Source organism: Salvelinus fontinalis, chromosome 17, assembly GCF_029448725.1.
Source record: "Salvelinus fontinalis isolate EN_2023a chromosome 17, ASM2944872v1, whole genome shotgun sequence".
NCBI classification, from domain to species: Eukaryota; Metazoa; Chordata; class Actinopteri; order Salmoniformes; family Salmonidae; genus Salvelinus; species Salvelinus fontinalis.
In genome coordinates this window covers 16,507,955-16,525,256 of record NC_074681.1, presented here as the reverse complement: position 1 = coordinate 16,525,256, position 17,302 = coordinate 16,507,955, and the positions used below count along the sequence as shown (strand labels likewise).

The 17,302-nt window shown below is 41.4% G+C and overlaps 1 protein-coding gene and 1 pseudogene across 2 annotated transcripts; both read left to right on the top strand.

The window, feature by feature from the left end:
* Positions 1-2,085: 2,085 nt before the first annotated feature.
* LOC129813814 (zinc finger protein 572-like) lies at positions 2,086-6,203 on the top strand. 2 transcript variants are annotated; one of them, XM_055866365.1, is made up of 4 exons: positions 2,086-2,328; positions 3,470-3,570; positions 3,708-3,819; positions 3,990-6,203. In XM_055866365.1, exons 1-4 carry the CDS (start codon positions 2,292-2,294, stop codon positions 5,117-5,119), a joined length of 1,380 nt encoding a protein of 459 aa, XP_055722340.1. In that variant the 5' UTR covers positions 2,086-2,291; the 3' UTR covers positions 5,120-6,203. The 2 variants fall into 2 exon arrangements, with proteins under 2 accessions (XP_055722340.1, XP_055722339.1); XM_055866364.1 differs by lacking the exon at positions 2,086-2,328 and adding an exon at positions 2,340-3,347.
* Positions 6,204-7,145: 942 nt separating this feature from the next.
* Positions 7,146-10,480, top strand: LOC129813828 (zinc finger and SCAN domain-containing protein 2-like; annotated as a pseudogene).
* The last annotated feature ends 6,822 nt before the right edge of the window (positions 10,481-17,302 follow it).

The window sequence follows — 17,302 nt, the reverse complement described above, 5'->3', positions numbered from 1 at the left end:
TATTCGGTCCCACAGTAGACAGTGCATGTCAGAGCAAACACCAAGCCATCAGGTTGAAGGAATTGTCCGTAGAGCTCAGAGACATGATTGTTGTCGAGGCAAAGATCTGGGGAAGAGTACCAAAACATTTCTGCAGCATTGAAGGTCCCCAAGAACAAAGTGGCCTCCATCATTCTTAAATGGAAGAAGTTGGAATCACCAAGACTCTTCCTTGAGCTGGCCGCCAGGACAAACTGAGCAATCAGGAGGGAAGGGCCTTGGTTAGGGAGGTGACCAAGAACCTGATGGTCACTCTGACAGAGCTCCTCTGTGGAGATGGGAGAACCTTCCAGAAAGATAACCATCTCTGCAGCACTCCACCAATCAGGCCTTAATAGTAGAGTGGCCAGACAGAAGCCACTCCTTAGTAAAAGGCACATGACAGCCATCTTAGAGTTTGCCAAAAGGCACCTAAAGGACTCAGACCATGAGAAACAAGATTCTCTAGTCACGATCAAACTCTTTGGCCTGAAGGCCAAACGTCACGTCTGGAGGAAACCTGGCACCATGCCTACGGTGAAACTTGGTGGTGGCAGCATCATGCTGTGGGGATGTTTTTCAGCGACATGGACTGGGAGACTAGTCAAGATCGAGGGAAAGTTGAACGGAGCAAAGTACAGTGAGATCCTTGATGATTACCTGCTCCAGAGCGCTCAGGACCTCAGACTGGGGTGAAGGTTCCCCTTCCAACAGGACAACAACCCTAACCACACAGCCAAGCCAACGCAGAAGTGGCTTTGGGACAAGTCTCTAAATGTCCTAGAGTGGCCCAGACAGAACCCAGACTTGAACCTGATCGAACATCTCTGGAGAGACCTGAAAATAGCTGTGTAGCGACCCTCCACATTCAAGCTGACAGAGCTTGAGAGGATCTGCAGAGAAGAATGGGAGAAACTCCCCAAATACAGGTGTGCTAAGCTTGTAGCGTTATACCCAAGAAGACTCAAGGCTGTAATCGCTGCCAGAGGTGCTTCAACAAAGTACTGAGTAAAGGGTCTGAATATTTATGTAAATGTGATATTTCAGTTTTTTATTTTCAATAAACCAGCCAAAAAATCTAAACCTGTTTTTGGTTTATAATTATGGGGTATTGTGTGTAGATTTGATGAGGGGGGGAAAAACTATTTAATCAATTTTGGAAAAGGCTGTGACGTAACAAAATGTGGGAAAAAGTAAAGGGGTCTGAATACTTTCCGAATGCACCGTATATATTTACTAAAAACAGAAGACATTCTACCATCTTGAATTCTTTAATGTCTTCTATTTTTGGTTAATATTAGTCTGCATGTAGAGCAGCCAAGAAAATGATTTTTAAAGGAATTATAATGCTATCTTGCAGCCGGTTGGGCCAGAATACATCCTGGTATTTTCCTTGCCAGTGCTATACCAAAGATATAACTACATTTATAACTAACTGGTATTTGTGTGTCTAACTTTCTCACTCATTATGATTCACGCTTCATTGAGGATTATCCATAATCACGATAGCATCCAGATTAATGTAGAAATGTTTAGAAACATATTCTATTCCTATTTACAATAAAAGTGACCCCAATACATTATTTACCATACATTTATATTGGGAACAAAGTAATCTGAAACACAACCAAAACAAACAGCTAATGAATGCAACAGGTTTGTCGAGTCACAAGCTTTGTGTAGTAATTGCGTGCTGGAAACATGGGACCAAATACTAAACTTTTGACTACTTTCATACACATGTGAATTTGTCCCAATACTTTTGGTCCCCTAAAATGGGGAACTATATACAAAAAGTGCTGTTATTTATAAACTGTTCACCCGATATGGATGAAAATAAGTTGATAAATTGAAAATAAGTTGAAAGTTGAGTCTGCACTTTAACCCCATAGTACTTGTGTCATTTCAAATCCAAAGTGTACTTTTGAAACTCACTGTATAATTATCTTTGCCAAAGATGAATAGTGTAAACTTTTATATATGCTGATACCCTCTAGTCAAATGTCAGCACCAGTAGAATAGAGTACCACAGTATGAGTTATAATACCCATAAAACCTAGCGGTCAAACAGGAAAATGGTTCCAATCGTTTCTCCACCATTCCTTTTTCCCATAGAAAAAATAATGTAGGCTTACCCTGGTGTGATGTTTTGATAACAGTGTAAATCTCTAAGACAAGGTGACCTATCAAAATATTTGTCTGTATTTACCCCCCCCCTTAATAAAAAAAAAAATGAAATGCTAATGTAGCTATCATAAATAACTACGAATGCCATGACGATGTGGACGAGACTGCCGAATCGAGGCAAAGGTAAGAATCTCTTGATTAACTAAAGTTAGCTAAATTTAGTAATGAATAAATTGGCTACATTTCTTTCAATTGACAATTCTATGAACTATACTGTGCAAGTTTTAAATTGACACAATACCTGTTAGCAAAGGTGTCAGCTAGAGATTTGTAGTCTTGCATGATGTCTACTTTGACGCTTATTAGCAGTTTTGAATCAGAGTAAATCGAGCTGAATAATTGATAAAAGTCAGATGTAGTTGGTTCTCAAAATGTCACGCCAGGGCAAGCCTACACCAAACAGTGCCCTTATTTTAATTAGGTAAGAGGATATCATGTTACCATTGGTGTATTAAAATGAGAGTTAGGTCGATGTCACCCTATTCCTTTAATAATCCCAATAGTGTAAAACTGCAGGTCACAATTCGGGGTGTTCCTGCATGTGGGCATTCCTGTATCTGTTTACCGGTTGTCTCCGCTTCCCGCTCGGGTGACACCGTGTACTAGCTATTTTGAAAGTTAGCGACATCATGTACTAACTAGCCCCCGCATTCCGTGTACCGGAGTCATTGACAAGCTAGCTACTAGAATAGACCCTGGTATTTGTTGTGCCAGTGCTAATTCTAACAATTTTGAAGGTTTGTTGCAATCTCATATTTACGGTAATAAATACTTAGGTCACGAGTTGTTGAACGGAAGTGCAATTGCGCACGCATCACGCGTTGTTTTAATTTATCGACATCTACGGCTTGTTTATTGAACATTAGCTTGGAAATTGTAGACTTTACTTCACACAGATAATACAAATCTGTAATTTGGGCCGGACAAGATGGCCAGCTGCAATTTTCAGGCGCAGTTTATTTCCATTATGGAGATATTAGCTAAAGCAGCGGTAACCGAAATAAACAATCGTGTTGATGATAGCTGTGCTGTTATACGTTTGGAAATGACCCAAAGCCAGCGAGATATTGATGTACTGAAAAGGAAGTGTCAAATGATGGAGAGCGAGCTGAAGAAGACACGAGGACGAGTCAGTAGAAAAGGTAGTTGATGTGTTATTCATGTTAAATTGATTGCAAATGCAAAACGTAAATGTGTGAATAGCCCTAATATATGACTGAATACAATTACTAGTATTTTCCCGTGTTTTATCCCATGGCATCAGAGAGATCTTCATATCCAGTCAAGATAGTTTTGAACAAGCAGAGGAGTAGTTCACAGTGGAGAGGCGGAGATATGGTTGTTGAAGAGGACTCTCAACCCAAGGTGTGATACATCACATTTTAAAATGACAGTTCTGATATTGGAATACCAGGACAATTTACTGCTTTTGTGTGATTCATGAGTATGAAAAGCATTAGACATGGGGTTTACAGAGTAATAACCTCGAGTCCCTGTTACAGCCTACAGATGTGGAGCAGAGAGAGGCGACAGAGTCCATACTGATCAAAGATGAGACGGCAGAGGATGTGTGGAAGACTGACCCTCAGGAAGAGCTCAGGATCACTGGAGAGGGTGGGTGCAACCATAAGGGGTACTGCTCTGTCTGTCTATTGAAGACTGTGGTGTTTTATGTTCTGGCATATGTAGCGCACGTACACACAGTCAGTTCTAAAGCAGTCATATTTTGCAACTGTCAAGGGTCTTTTGTAATGTTTATTTTATCTTTATCTCCAAATCTTTAGAGTCTGGTTCCAAGCCTGGGAAACCACCATCCTTTGAGCAACGGCACTGTCATGAGGACTTCATCACACAACCCAATATATCTCCCAGAGACGCAGTGGAACATTACCCCAATTCTGCTCGTCCAGAGGAACCAGGCACACCCTGGCTTGCGTCTACAGAGGTGTTCAGCACAGAGCAACACCGGCCAGACGAGGACTCACTAGACCTAGTGAAGAATGAGAAAGAGGAGGAGCTGAATCAGACCACGGCCCTGGCAGGACCTGACCAGTTTGTTATGGATGAGAATGATGGGCAGCTATGGGCCTCTGTGGGTCCAGGCAGAGACACTGACCCTGATGGCCATCCAGATTTCTCCTTTCATTCCACAGAAGAGTACTCTCAGAATATCTCAATGGTCCCATCTCATAGTGGGCTGTCATCTGTTCCTACTATGACAGATGATGTAGGGCCATCGCTTCACTCTTCTATATGGAAACCACATGCTAACCTGTTTAGTGCTGCAAAACAAATGAAAAGACATGTCAGGACATTACCTGATGAGTCTAGACAACATATGTCAGAGGGACAGAGTAGTGAGATGCTGAATTCAAATAATGAAGGAAATAGTTTAGCTCTACAGCCAAGGCAGCATCAAAACAGGGCTTCAGAAGCAACAGTGAGATTGAGTGAGTGCATGACAGGGTCAAACATGGCCACCACTTCCACCTTCTCTGGATACAGCCTGAGTCGCAGTAGTTTTAACATGGTGAAGAGAATGAGGACTCAGTGGAGATCAGGCGGCACCACCGAGAGGCGTTTCAGCTGCACCTTCTGTGGGAAGAGCTTCCCGCGTTTCTGGCAGCTAAAAGAACACCTCCGAAGTCACACCGGAGAGAAACCGTACACCTGTGAACAGTGTGGCAGGAGTTTCACCAAGCAATGCAACCTGATCAGACATGCTGTGGTCCACAGCGGGGAGAAGCCCTACAAGTGCACACAGTGTGGGAAATGCTTCCCCCAGCGCTCCGGTATGAAGTCACATCAGAGAACGCACATAGGAGAAAGTCCAGTATCTCAATACGTGGTACCCGCATACCCAGGGGATCCACACACAAGTTTAATGTTGTCTCAGACCAGATGGAACAAATAGTTAATACTTGCATAGTTCTTTCTGTAACACTTTATGGGTAAATGTGGTACAGAAGGTAAAATGGTGTTCATGTTTGACTGTTAATGGCTCCTCACTTATAAAATAATTATCTATTTATTTAAAAACAAATGATATATTCTAATTTACAGTGAAAATGACTCAAATGACACACTACATTATTTACTTTTAATTTCTATTGGGCACAACATAATGAGTATAGAAAAGTTGGGCATACGCACATCCTTAAATGTGCTGGGCTAAGAAAGAATACATGTACAGATGAGGAAGGCCCTTCACACTGTTTATGCTCCCAATTCACTACTTTATTGACACATTTTTGATCCAAACACCAAAATACTGCTAGTGTTTCCAACAAGTTTGTAGTCACATGCATGTTGTAGTCATTGCGTGCTAGGACTATGGGACCAAATACTAAACTTTTGACAGTGTAATACTGTTAAGTAAATTTGTCCAAATAGTTATGAAACTTTCATGGGGGGGGCTAGATCAAGGTCATACATTTCTAAACGGTAAAGAAGTTATGTATGAAATTACCCTCAAATAAAAGGTCACCTCATAAAACATTTGATGCAAAATGCTGGAGTATAGAGCCAAGTGAAAAGTGTTCGCTTCATTTTCTAAATAAATACATAGGGGACTGTATATGAAGAGTTTTATTCCAAAACACTATATCCATTTTCAGAAATGTTAGTAAATTGGTGGTCACACCAGATACTGACGGCTTTCCTGATCTACACCCCAACTTTTTTTTGTTTTTAAAGAATCTGACCAACAGATGCATATCTGTATTCCCAGTCATGATGAAATCCATAGATTAATAACACTTTTTGGTCAATTGATTGATTTCCTTATATAAACTCTAACTCAGTAAAATCTTTGAAATTGTTACATGTTGCATTTGAAAGTATTATGGTACGTATTGCTTTTTTGTTTTTACACTTACAGATAATTTCAAAACGTTTACATTTTTCCATAACAATGTGAAGAGGTTTTTTTTCTCTGCCTGCTTCATTTTATGGATAAAGAATCTGCCATGAAAAATAAACTAACAATGAAAGTTAAATCGGGGGTCCATATAATTTGTAGTTTATTTTAAAATAAAATCTATCTCACTCAAATCTTGTGACATAAGAACAGTCCCAAAATAAATGGTCAAGAGTCACAACCACAAAATACACATTTGTTATCAATAGCAATTTTGAATCTGAGTACAATAAAGGTCTTTTTTTTTTTTTTTTTTTACCAGGTAAGTTGACTGAGAACACGTTCTCATTTGCAGCAACGACCTGGGGAATAGTTACAGTGGAGAGGAGGGGGATGAATGAGCCAATTGTAAACTGGGGATTATTAGGTGACCATGATGGTTTGAGGGCCAGATTGGGAATTTAGCCAGGACACCGGGGTTAACACCCCTACTCTTACGATAAGTGCCATGGGATCTTTAATGACCTCAGAGAGTCAGGACACCCGTTTAACATCCCATCCGAAAGACGGCACCCTAAACAGGGCAGTGTCCCCAATCACTGCCCTGGGGCATTGGGGTATTTTTTTTTTTAGACCAGAGGAAAGAGTGCCTCCTACTGGCCCTCCAACACCACTTCCAGCAGCATCTGGTCTCCCATCCAGGGACTGACAAGGACCAACCCTGCTTAGCTTCAGAAGCAAGCCAGTAGTGGTATGCAGGGTGATATGATATGCTGCTTTAGAGGGTAGATTCTGTGAATGAGTTTGTATGAAACTTCTTTCATCTTATTAGATACACAATATTTGCCAGACAATGAGACTTTGTTCCAGTTCGCTTGTAGTCCCAAAACCCAGCCATCCCTACGGGAATAATGAATGGTGGAAGAATAGGGTTTTGAAATAAATGCCAAAAATAAGGTCTGAGGTTAACACAGGCTTAGGATATCTTATACATTTTGCTCTATGAAATAACCGCAGTCAGTTAACATGCCCTTTATGAATTATAAAGCCTTTATGTGCTTTTTTAAATGACATACATTCACATAGTGACATTAGCTGATTAAGAATATTTTATAGAAGAAAACATAAGATCTTATAAGCCTGTGTTTACCATATACCTTATTTTCGGTGTTTATCCCCCCCAAAAACCTCCATTCGTATTCTGCCTACATAAAGATGCCATTACTAGCGTGTCGAGATTGACTGATCTACAAAAAAACATTGCAACATAAATAACTACTCAATATTATTTGTATATCAGTCAGTCACAATTTACCCATGATACATCACTGTTTTGATGCTCTCTAACACGGTCACATTGTTGCCTTTTATCAACTGCTACGGATTGTTTATTGCACATTAGCTTGGATATGGTCAACTATTTACTTCACAGAGCGATTACAAATCTGTCATTTGGGCTGGACAATATGTACAGCGGCAATTTTCAGGTGCAGTTGGTATCCATTATGGAGGTATTGGCTAAAGCAGCTGTAACAGAAATAAACAATCGTGTAGATGATAGCTGTGCTGTTATACATTTGGAAATGACCCAAAGCCAGCGAGATATTGATGTACTGAAAAGGAAGTGTCAAATGATGGAGAGTGAGCTGAAGAAGACACGAGGACGAGTCAGTAGAAAAGGTAGTTGATGTGGTATTCATGTTAAATTGATTGCATATGCTAAATTTAAATGTGTAAATAGCCCTAATATTTGACTGAACACAATTATTTTCCCTTTTTTTACCTCATGTCATCAGAGAGATCTTCATATCCATTCAATACTGTTTTGAACAAGCAGAGGAGTAGCTCACAGTGGAGGGATGACGATATGGCGTTGAAGGGGACTCTCAACCCCATGTGTGATACATCACCTTTTAGAGTTATAGAGACCTGAGCTCTTGGATCAATTCTGTCATTGGAATATCAGGAGAATGTTCTGCTTTTGTGTGAGTATGAAAAGCATTGGATATGTGTTCATATACCCCTTCTGGGTAAACTCCCTCTTTACCTGCTCTTCTTCACCGCTAGCAGTTACCAGACCCGGTCTACTAGGTGGTTGCTACTTAAAGTCCCCAGGGTCGTTCCTGAGTTAGGCAAGACTGCCTTCTTTATTGTTCACCAGAGGCATGACCTTTTCTACAAAGTATGTTTAAACTAGATGTATTAGTCTAGTGCCCCTCAATTACTTTAAAACTCTGGTACAAAACTCTGTTCAGGAGGAGTGTAAATGTTTCCTGTAGGCTGGATTGTATTGCTGTGATGATTGTGTTGTGTTGTAATGTATTGATTGCTGCTGCCTTCTTGGCCAAGTATTCCTTGCAAAATGGACTGTGTCTCAATGGGATTTTCCTGGTTGAATAAAGGTAATATAAATACATATATGGTGTGTGTTCAGAGTAATAACCTCAGTCCCTGTTACAGCCTGCAGAGTGGAGACTGAACCCATACTGATCAAAGATGAGACAGCAGAGGACGTGTGGAAGACTAACGCTCAGGAAGAGCTCAGGGCAACTGGAGAGGGTGGGTTTGACCATAAGGGGCACTGCTCTGTCTATGGAAGACTGTGTGGGTGTGGTGGTATGCACGTTCCAAATTGCTACATTGGTGTTGGGTGATTTATGTTCTGGCATATGTAGCGCACGGACACACAGTTCTAAAGCAGTCATGTTTTGCAACTGTTAAGGGTCCTTTGTAATGTTTCTTAATATTTTTGCCCAAATCTTTAGAATCTCGTTTCAAGCCTGGGAAACCACCATCCTTTGAGCAACGGCACTGTGATGAGGACTTCATCACACAACCCAACACATCTCCTGAACACTCAGTGGAACATTACCCCAAGTCTGATCGTCCAGAGGATCAGATCTACAAAGGTTTTCAGCACAGAGCAGCACCGGCCAGCCGAGGACGAGGACTCACTTGACCTAGTGATGGTGAAAGAGGAGGAGCTGGATCAGACCACAACCCTGGCAGGACCTGACCAGTTTGTCATGGATGAGACTGATGGGCAGCTGTGGACCTCTGTGGATCCAGGCAGAGACACTGACCCTGATGGCCATCCAGATTTCTCCTTTCATTCCACAGAAGAGTACTCTCAGAATATCTCAATGTTCCCATCTCATAGTGGTCTGCCATCTGTTCCTACTATGACAGATGATGTAGGGCCATCGCTTCACTCTTCTATAGGAAAACCACATGCTAACATGTTCAGTGCAGCAGCACACATGAAAAGACATATCAGGATAATGGCTGATGAGACTAGACAACAGATGCCAGAGGGACAGAGCAGTGACAGGCTAAACTCAAATAATGAAGGAAATAGTTTAGCTCTACAGTCAAGGCTGCATCAATACAGGGCTTCAGAAGCAACAGTGAGATTGAGTGAGTGCATGACAGGGTCAAACATGGCCACCACCTCCACCTTCTCTGGATACAGCCTGAGTCACAGTAGTTTTAACATGGTGAAGAGAATGAGGACTCAGTGGAGATCAGGCGGCACCACCGAGAGGGGTTTCAGCTGCACCTTCTGCCAGCTCTAAGTACACCTCCGGAGTCACACCGGAGAGAAACCGTACACCTGCGAACAGTGTGGCAGGAGTTTCACCAAGCAGTGCAACTTGATCAGACATGCTGTGGTCCACAGCGGGGAGAAGCCCTTCGAGTGCACACAGTGTGGGAAATGCTTCCCCCAGCGTTCTGGTATGAAGTCACATCAGAAAACTCACATAGGAGAGAGTCCAGTGTCGTAGTACCTGATTCCCGCATACCCAGGGGATCCACACACAAGTTTAATGTTGTCTCATACCAGATGGAACAAATAGGTCATAATTGCATAGTAACACTTTCTATGTGAAAAATACAATACGGAAGTTTTTAGAAATTTTGACAAGCTCTTCCTTTTTTATTTAACTAGGTAAGTCAGTTGGGCTGTCGTTTCTGAGATACTTGATCCAGCGCGCCTGGCACAGATGATCATACCACGCTCAAAGTCGCTTCGGTCATTAGTTTTGGCCATTCTAACATTCAATCAAATAGTAACTTATTTTACCTTTATTTAACTAGGCAAGTCAGTTAAGAACAAATTAACTGAATGCCTCCTGTCTGCCTGCTTTATATAGCAAGCCACTGTCTTTAGGAGCGATCCATTTTCTGTCAACGCGGTGGTGTACCTTTAAACTGGTCTGTGAGTGTATAATGAAATTAAGTTTACATGACACTGGTTTCCCAGCTGTGTGTCATACAAGTTATATCCATTTTCCTTTAGTAAATACCATACCACCGTTTCAGAATGGTTTCATTAGGTTGTGTGGAGAATGGAAATGACAATATTAATGACAATATTTGATCGTATATAAACGGAGTTATGAATGGTTGAAGAAAGTGTCTTGTATTTTACCACAGTGCATTGTGCATTTAAATGCATATACAGTGCCTCAAAGACAGTATTCATACCCCTTGACTTACACATTTTGTGTTAGTCTGAATTCAAAATTGATATTTGTTCTCACTCATCTACACACTTTACCCCACGATGACAGAGTGAAAACATGTTTTTAGAAATGTTTGTTGATTTATTGAAAATGCTATACAGAAATATCTCATTTACCTAAGTATTCACACACCTGAGTCAACTGTGGCAACGATTACAGCTGTGAGTCTTTCTGGGTAAATTCCTAAGAGCTGTACAATATATGCAGATTATTCTTTTAAAAGTTCTTCAAGGTTGTCGAGTTGGTTGTTGATCATAGATTTTCAAGCCAATTTAAGTCGAAGTTGTAACTAGGCCACTCAGGAACATTCAATGTCGTCTTTGTAAGCAACTCCGGTGTATATTTGGCCTTGTGTTTTAGGTGTTTTGTCCTGCTGAAAGGTGAACCTGTCTCCCAGTGTCTGTTGGAAAGCAGACAACCAGGATTTACTCTAGGATTTTGCCAGTGCTTAGCTCTATTTTAATTTTATACTAAAAAACTCCCTATTCCTTGCCGATGACAAGCATACCCATAACATGCAGCCACCACCATGCTTGAAAATATGAAGAGTGGTACTCAGTGATGTGTTGGATTTTCCCCAAACATAATGCTTTGTATTCAGGACAAAGTTAATTTCTTTGAAACATTTTTTTGCAGTTTTACTTTACTGCCTTATTGCAAACAGGATGCATATTTTGGAATATTTTTTTTTCTGTACAGGCTTCCTTTTCACTCTGTAATTTATGTTAGTATTGTGAAGTAACTACAATGTTATTGATCAATTCTGTAACCGTTTTAAAGTCACCATTGGCCTCATGGTGAAATCCCTGAGCGGTTTCCTTCCTCTTCAGCAACTGAGTTAGGAAGGACACCTATATCTTTGTAGTGACTGGGGGGGTGTATTGTTACACCATCCAAAGTATAATTAATAACTTCACTATCTACTAATAGGTGCCCTTCTTTGCGAGGCATTGGAAAACCTCCCTGGTCTTTGTGGTTGAAACTCACTGCTCGTCTAGGGACCTTACAGATAATTGTATGTGTTGGGTACAGAGATGAGCTAGGCATTCAAAAATCATGTTAAACACTAGTTCATTCAACTTATTATGTGACTTGTTAAGCAAATGTTTACTCCTGAACTTATTTAGGCTTGCCATAACAAAAGAGTTGAATACTTATTGACTCAATACATAAAAAAAAACATAATTCCACTTTGACATTATGGGGTATGTGTATAGGCCAGTGACAAAAATGTCAATTTAATCCATTTTAAATTCAGGCTTTAACGCAACAAAATGTAGAAAATTAATACTTTCTGAAGCCACTCTAGCATTTATAACCATGTGAGCCACTGCACTGCACTCTCCCGTAAATGTAGCTATATTTATTTACTTAAAACAAAAGACATTTTACTATCAACATTTGTATATTTTTTGTCAATAGATATGGTTGCCCTACATGCAGACTAGACTACCCCAACTGGCCGCAAGATGGCGGTATTATTCCTTTTACGTTGTTGATAAGATCACAAACGACGTATAAGGAATAATACAACGAAAGATTTTTAAAACTAAACCAAGATAGAACACAACTTGTCGTTTCCAACGGAAACAAATTAGTTATAGTGGGCAGAACAAGCAAGGAGGTGGGCAGAGCCAAGCATGCGCTAGTGAGATCCTATTGGCACGTTTTAGAACACGTCTGCATATTTCCGTTAGGGAACGCCCACTCAAGTGCGCATCTGCAATATCTCAATACGCCTTTGCGCTCCTAAACAGCGCGATTCTTTACAACTTTTGCAGAAAGGTAAAGTCTACAAAACTTAGTCCACTCTGTTGATAACGTTCTATTTTTGTGAACAGAAAACTGTATTGAAATGTTTAATCGATTAGAAAATTTGCAGAATGTTGGCAAAATGTATCTCGTTCTATCTTCTCCCATTGCCCGCCAGTTGGCTTCTTCTCCCTACCATATTTGGTAGTGAGTGGAAACGCCAACCGGATGCTTCACATTTATACATCCAGTGAAATATCTCTCATTGTTCTATCTGTGATACCGCTGTCTTGCGACCGGTTGGGCTAGAATACGTTTTAGTCCCGTATTTTTATACGAAAGCGAGGTTGACGTGGGAAACCACCGGAAGTTGCTAGTCAAAACAATGGCGTGGACTAGTTTAAAACTGTTCAAATCTAATTTTATTTGTCACATGCGCCAAATACAACAGGTGTAGGAGACCTTACAGTGAAATGCATACTTACAAGCCCTTAACCAACAAAGCAGTTAAAACAAAAAATAAGAAATATGACAAATAATTAATGAGCAACAATATAATAACTGTAGCATATACAGAGGGTTCCGGTACAGAGTCAATGTGCGGGGTCATCGGTTAGTCAAGGTAATATGTACATGTAGGTAGAAGTAAAGTGACTATGCATGGATAAAAAACAGAGTAGCAGCAGCGTAAAAATGGGGGTGTGGACAATGCAAATAGTATGGGTAGCCATTTGATTAACTGTTCAAGAGTCTTATGGCTTGGGCATAAAATCTGTTAAGAAGCCTTTTTGACCTAGACTTGGCGCTCTGGTACCGCTTGCCGTGCGGTAGCAGAAAAAACAATCTATGACCAGGGTGGCTGGAGTCTTTGGCAATTTTTTGGGCCTTCCTCTGACACCGCCTGGTATAGAGGTCCTGGGTGGCAAGAAGCTTGGCCCCAGTGATGTACTGGGCTGTACGCACTACCCTCTGTAGTGCCTTGCGGTCGGAGACAGAGCAGTTGGCATACCAGGTCGTGATGCAACCAGTCAGGATGCTCTCGATGGTGCAGCTGTAGAATTTTTTGAGCATCTGAGGACCATGCCAACTCTTTTCAGTCTCCTGAGGGTGAATAGGTGGGGTTGTGCCCTCTTCATGACTGTCTTGGTGTGTTTAGACCATGACAGTTTGTTGGTGATGTGGACACCAAGGAATTTGAGGCTCTCAACCTGCTCCACTACAGCCCCGACGATGATAATGGGGGCGTGTTCGGTCCTCCTTTTTTTCTGTAGTCCACAATCATCTCCTTTGTCTTGATCACGTTGAGGGAGCGTTTATTATCTCACACCTCACTGCCAGGTCTCATCGTTGTCGGTGATCAGGCCTGTTGTGTTGATGTCGTGGCAAACTTGATAGTGTTGGAGTTGTGCCTGGCCATGTAGTCATGGGTGAACATGGAGTACAGGGGGTGACTAAGCACGTACCCCTGAAGGGCCCCTGTGTTGAGGATCCGTGTGGCAGATGTGTTGTTACCTACCCTTACCACCTGGGGGGCGGCCCGTCAGGAAGTCCAGGATCCAGTTGCAGAGGAAGGTGTTTAGTCCCAGGGTCCTTAGCTTAGTGATGAGCTTTGAGGGCATTATGGTGTTGAACATTGAGCTGTAGTCAATGAACAGCATTCTCACATAGGTGTTCCTTTTGCCCAGGTGGGAAAGGGCAGTGTGGAATGCAATATAGATTGCATCATCTGTGGATCTGTTGGGGTGGTATGCAAATTGGAGTGGGTCTAGGGTTTCTGGGATAATGGTGTTGATGTGAGCCATGACCAGCCTTTCAAAGCACTTCATGGCTACAGATGTGAGTGCTACAGGTCGGTAGTCATTTAGGCAGGTTACCTTGGTGTTCTTAGGCACAGGGACTATGGTGGTCTGCTTGAAACATGTTGGTATTACAGACTCAGTCAGGGACAGGTTGAAAATGTCAGTGAAGACACTTGCCAGTTGGTCAGTGCATGCTTGGAGTACACGTCTTGGTAATCCGTCTGGCCCTGCGACCTTGTGAATGTTGACCTGTTTAAAGGTCTTATATCGGCTACGGAGAGCGTGATCACACAGTCATCCAGAACAACTTATGCTCTCATACATCGACTTATATCGATAAATGGGCAGATGAAGACGACAGACTGCTCAAGGCAGTCCAAATGAAAGGTTACAGTAACTGGATCGAGGGTTACGTTCGCGATGTACAAGGTAAGATTATGTATATGTGGGGGGTTTTTGCAGCCAGTTTGTTGCTAGCTCGGTAGCTACTGTTAACAGTAGTTGGCTAACGTAATGTAGTACGTAGGCTGAAAATGGTGTAAAGTTGCCATTTTAACATGTCTTATTTGACAATATTACTGAATGTTTTCAGCTATTGCTACATCCAACCTTTGTAGCTAAGTAGTTAGCTAATGTTCCCTGTTTTGTTGTGGCTGTGCTTACCATCTTTGTTTAAGACTCAAGTATGGTTTCACAGTCAGGAGTGAGTGAGGCAGGTGTAGGGTGCATTCGTAAATTCCCTCAGGCTATCTACTCCGATTTCAGAGCACTCTCGTCTGAGTGTGCCAGAGTGCAGAATAGCGGATTTATTTATGAACGTTCAACACCCATTGAATATGGCCGGTGTCAGTAAACGTTGGCAAAAAAAGTGTAATTCAATTATTGCTAGAAGCCCAGTTAGTCATCAACGCTCTGGATAACATGAAAACAGCCTAACCAGCTCTGCTAGGGCGAGTAAAATCTAATCTAATCACATTTTATTGGTCACATACACATGGTTAGCAGATGTTATTGCAAGTGTAGCAAAATGCTTGTGCTTCTAGTTCCGACAGTGCAGTAATATCTAACAGTAATCTAACAATTCCACAACAACTACCTAATACACACAAATCTAAGTAAAGGGATGGAATAAGAATATATACATATAAATATATGGATGAGCGATGACCGAGCGGCATAGGCAAGACGCAATAGATGGTATAAAATACATTATATACAGTTGAAGTCGGAAGTTTACATACACTTAGGTTGGAGTCATTAAAACTCGTTTTTCAACCACTCCACAAATTTCTTGTAAACAAACTGTAGTTAGGACATCTACTTTGTGCATGACACAAGTAATTTTTCCAACAATTGTTAACAATCAGATTATTTAACTTATAATTCACTATATCACACATTTAGTGGGTCAGAAGTTTACATACACTAAGTTGACTGTGCCTTTAACAGCTTGGAAAATTCCAGAAAATTATATCATGGCTTTAGAAGCTTCTGATAGGCTAATTGACATAATTTTTGTCAATTGGAGGTGTACCTGTGGATGTATTTCAAGTCCTACCTTCCAACTCAGTGCCTCTTTGCTTGACAACATGGGAAAATCAAAAGAAATCAGCCAAGACCTCAGAAAAACAATTGTACTCCACAAGTCTGGTTCATCCTTGGGAGCAATTTCCAAACGCCTGAAGGTACCACGTTCATCTGTACAACAATAGTACGCAAGTATAAACACCATGGGACCACGTAGCCATCATACCGCTCAGGAAGGAGACGTGTTCTGTCTCCTAGAGATGAACGTACTTTGGTGCGAAAAGTTCAAATCAATCCCAGAACAACAGCAAAGGACCTTGTGAAGATGCTGGAGGAAACGGGTACAAAAGTATCTACACTGCTCAAAAAAATAAAGGGAACACTTAAACAACACAATGTAACTCCAAGTCAATCACACGTCTGTGAAATCAAACTGTCCACTTAGGAAGCAACACTGATTGACAATAAATTTCACATGCTGTTGTGCAAATGGAATAGACAAAAGGTGGAAATTATAGGCAATTAGCAAGACACCCCCAATAAAGGAATGATTCTGCAGGTGGTGACCACAGACCACTTCTCAGTTTCTATGCTTCCTGGCTGATGTTTTGGTCACTTTTGAATGCTGGCGGTGCTTTCACTCTAGTGGTAGCATGAGACGGAGTCTACAACCCACACAAGTGGCTCAGGTAGTGCAGTTCATCCAGGATGGCACATCCAATGCGAGCTGTGGCAAGAAGGTTTGCTGTGTCTGTCAGCGTAGTGTCCAGAGCATGGAGGCGCTACCAGGAGACAGGCCAGTACATCAGGAGACGTGGAGGAGGCCGTAGGAGGGCAACAACCCAGCAGCAGGACCGCTACCTCCGCCAGGGACAGTGCAACCATGCCATCGGTTTACTGTAAACCTTAGCTCATTACATTAAAATGTGCTACACCTCTGTTCCACCAACAGATCTCTAAACATCCTTGCCTCAAACATTCCCCCACATATGGCAGGCCTGAATTCCAAACCTGTAAAGACAGTTAAATTATCTAAAGTAAAGCCACCTTAGGAAAGACAGTGCACTTGCCAACAAGGTCCAGAGGACTTGAGGGGATAAATAAGTGTGTTTACTTGATTCAGTGATTTACCTGACTTTGAAATCTGTTTATAATTCCAGTTACATGATTAAAAAATGGCTATAATTGAAGTTATCCTATGTTTGAAGCTTGAGCTTTTAAAGAATTGTGTTCATAATTGTTGTGAAATAATTGATGCTGGAGACCTGTATTTTGATAAGCCATTGTTTAGAGAGAAAAAAAATCAGGTAGAAATGCAATAGATTGATGTACTGTACATCACAGAATTTCAGGGTTCTCCCTTAAGTGTTAAAGTGGTGCTGTACATTACACAAATGTATAAGTTCTTACAATAAACAAGAATTCTTAATTCATGCGCATATAGTGAAGGTGGGTAGGGGCACAAGATAAATGTTCTATAAAACAGTGACCCTTGGAAAGTTGAGTACAGGACATACCAACAGCTGGTTAACTGAACCGGCGAGTGTCAACTCTAAGCCTGGCAATCGGCTTTCAGGGTGTCCGTCTGAACCTAGTGTAGAACATGATCGAATGGTATCCTTTCAGTTGAGCGT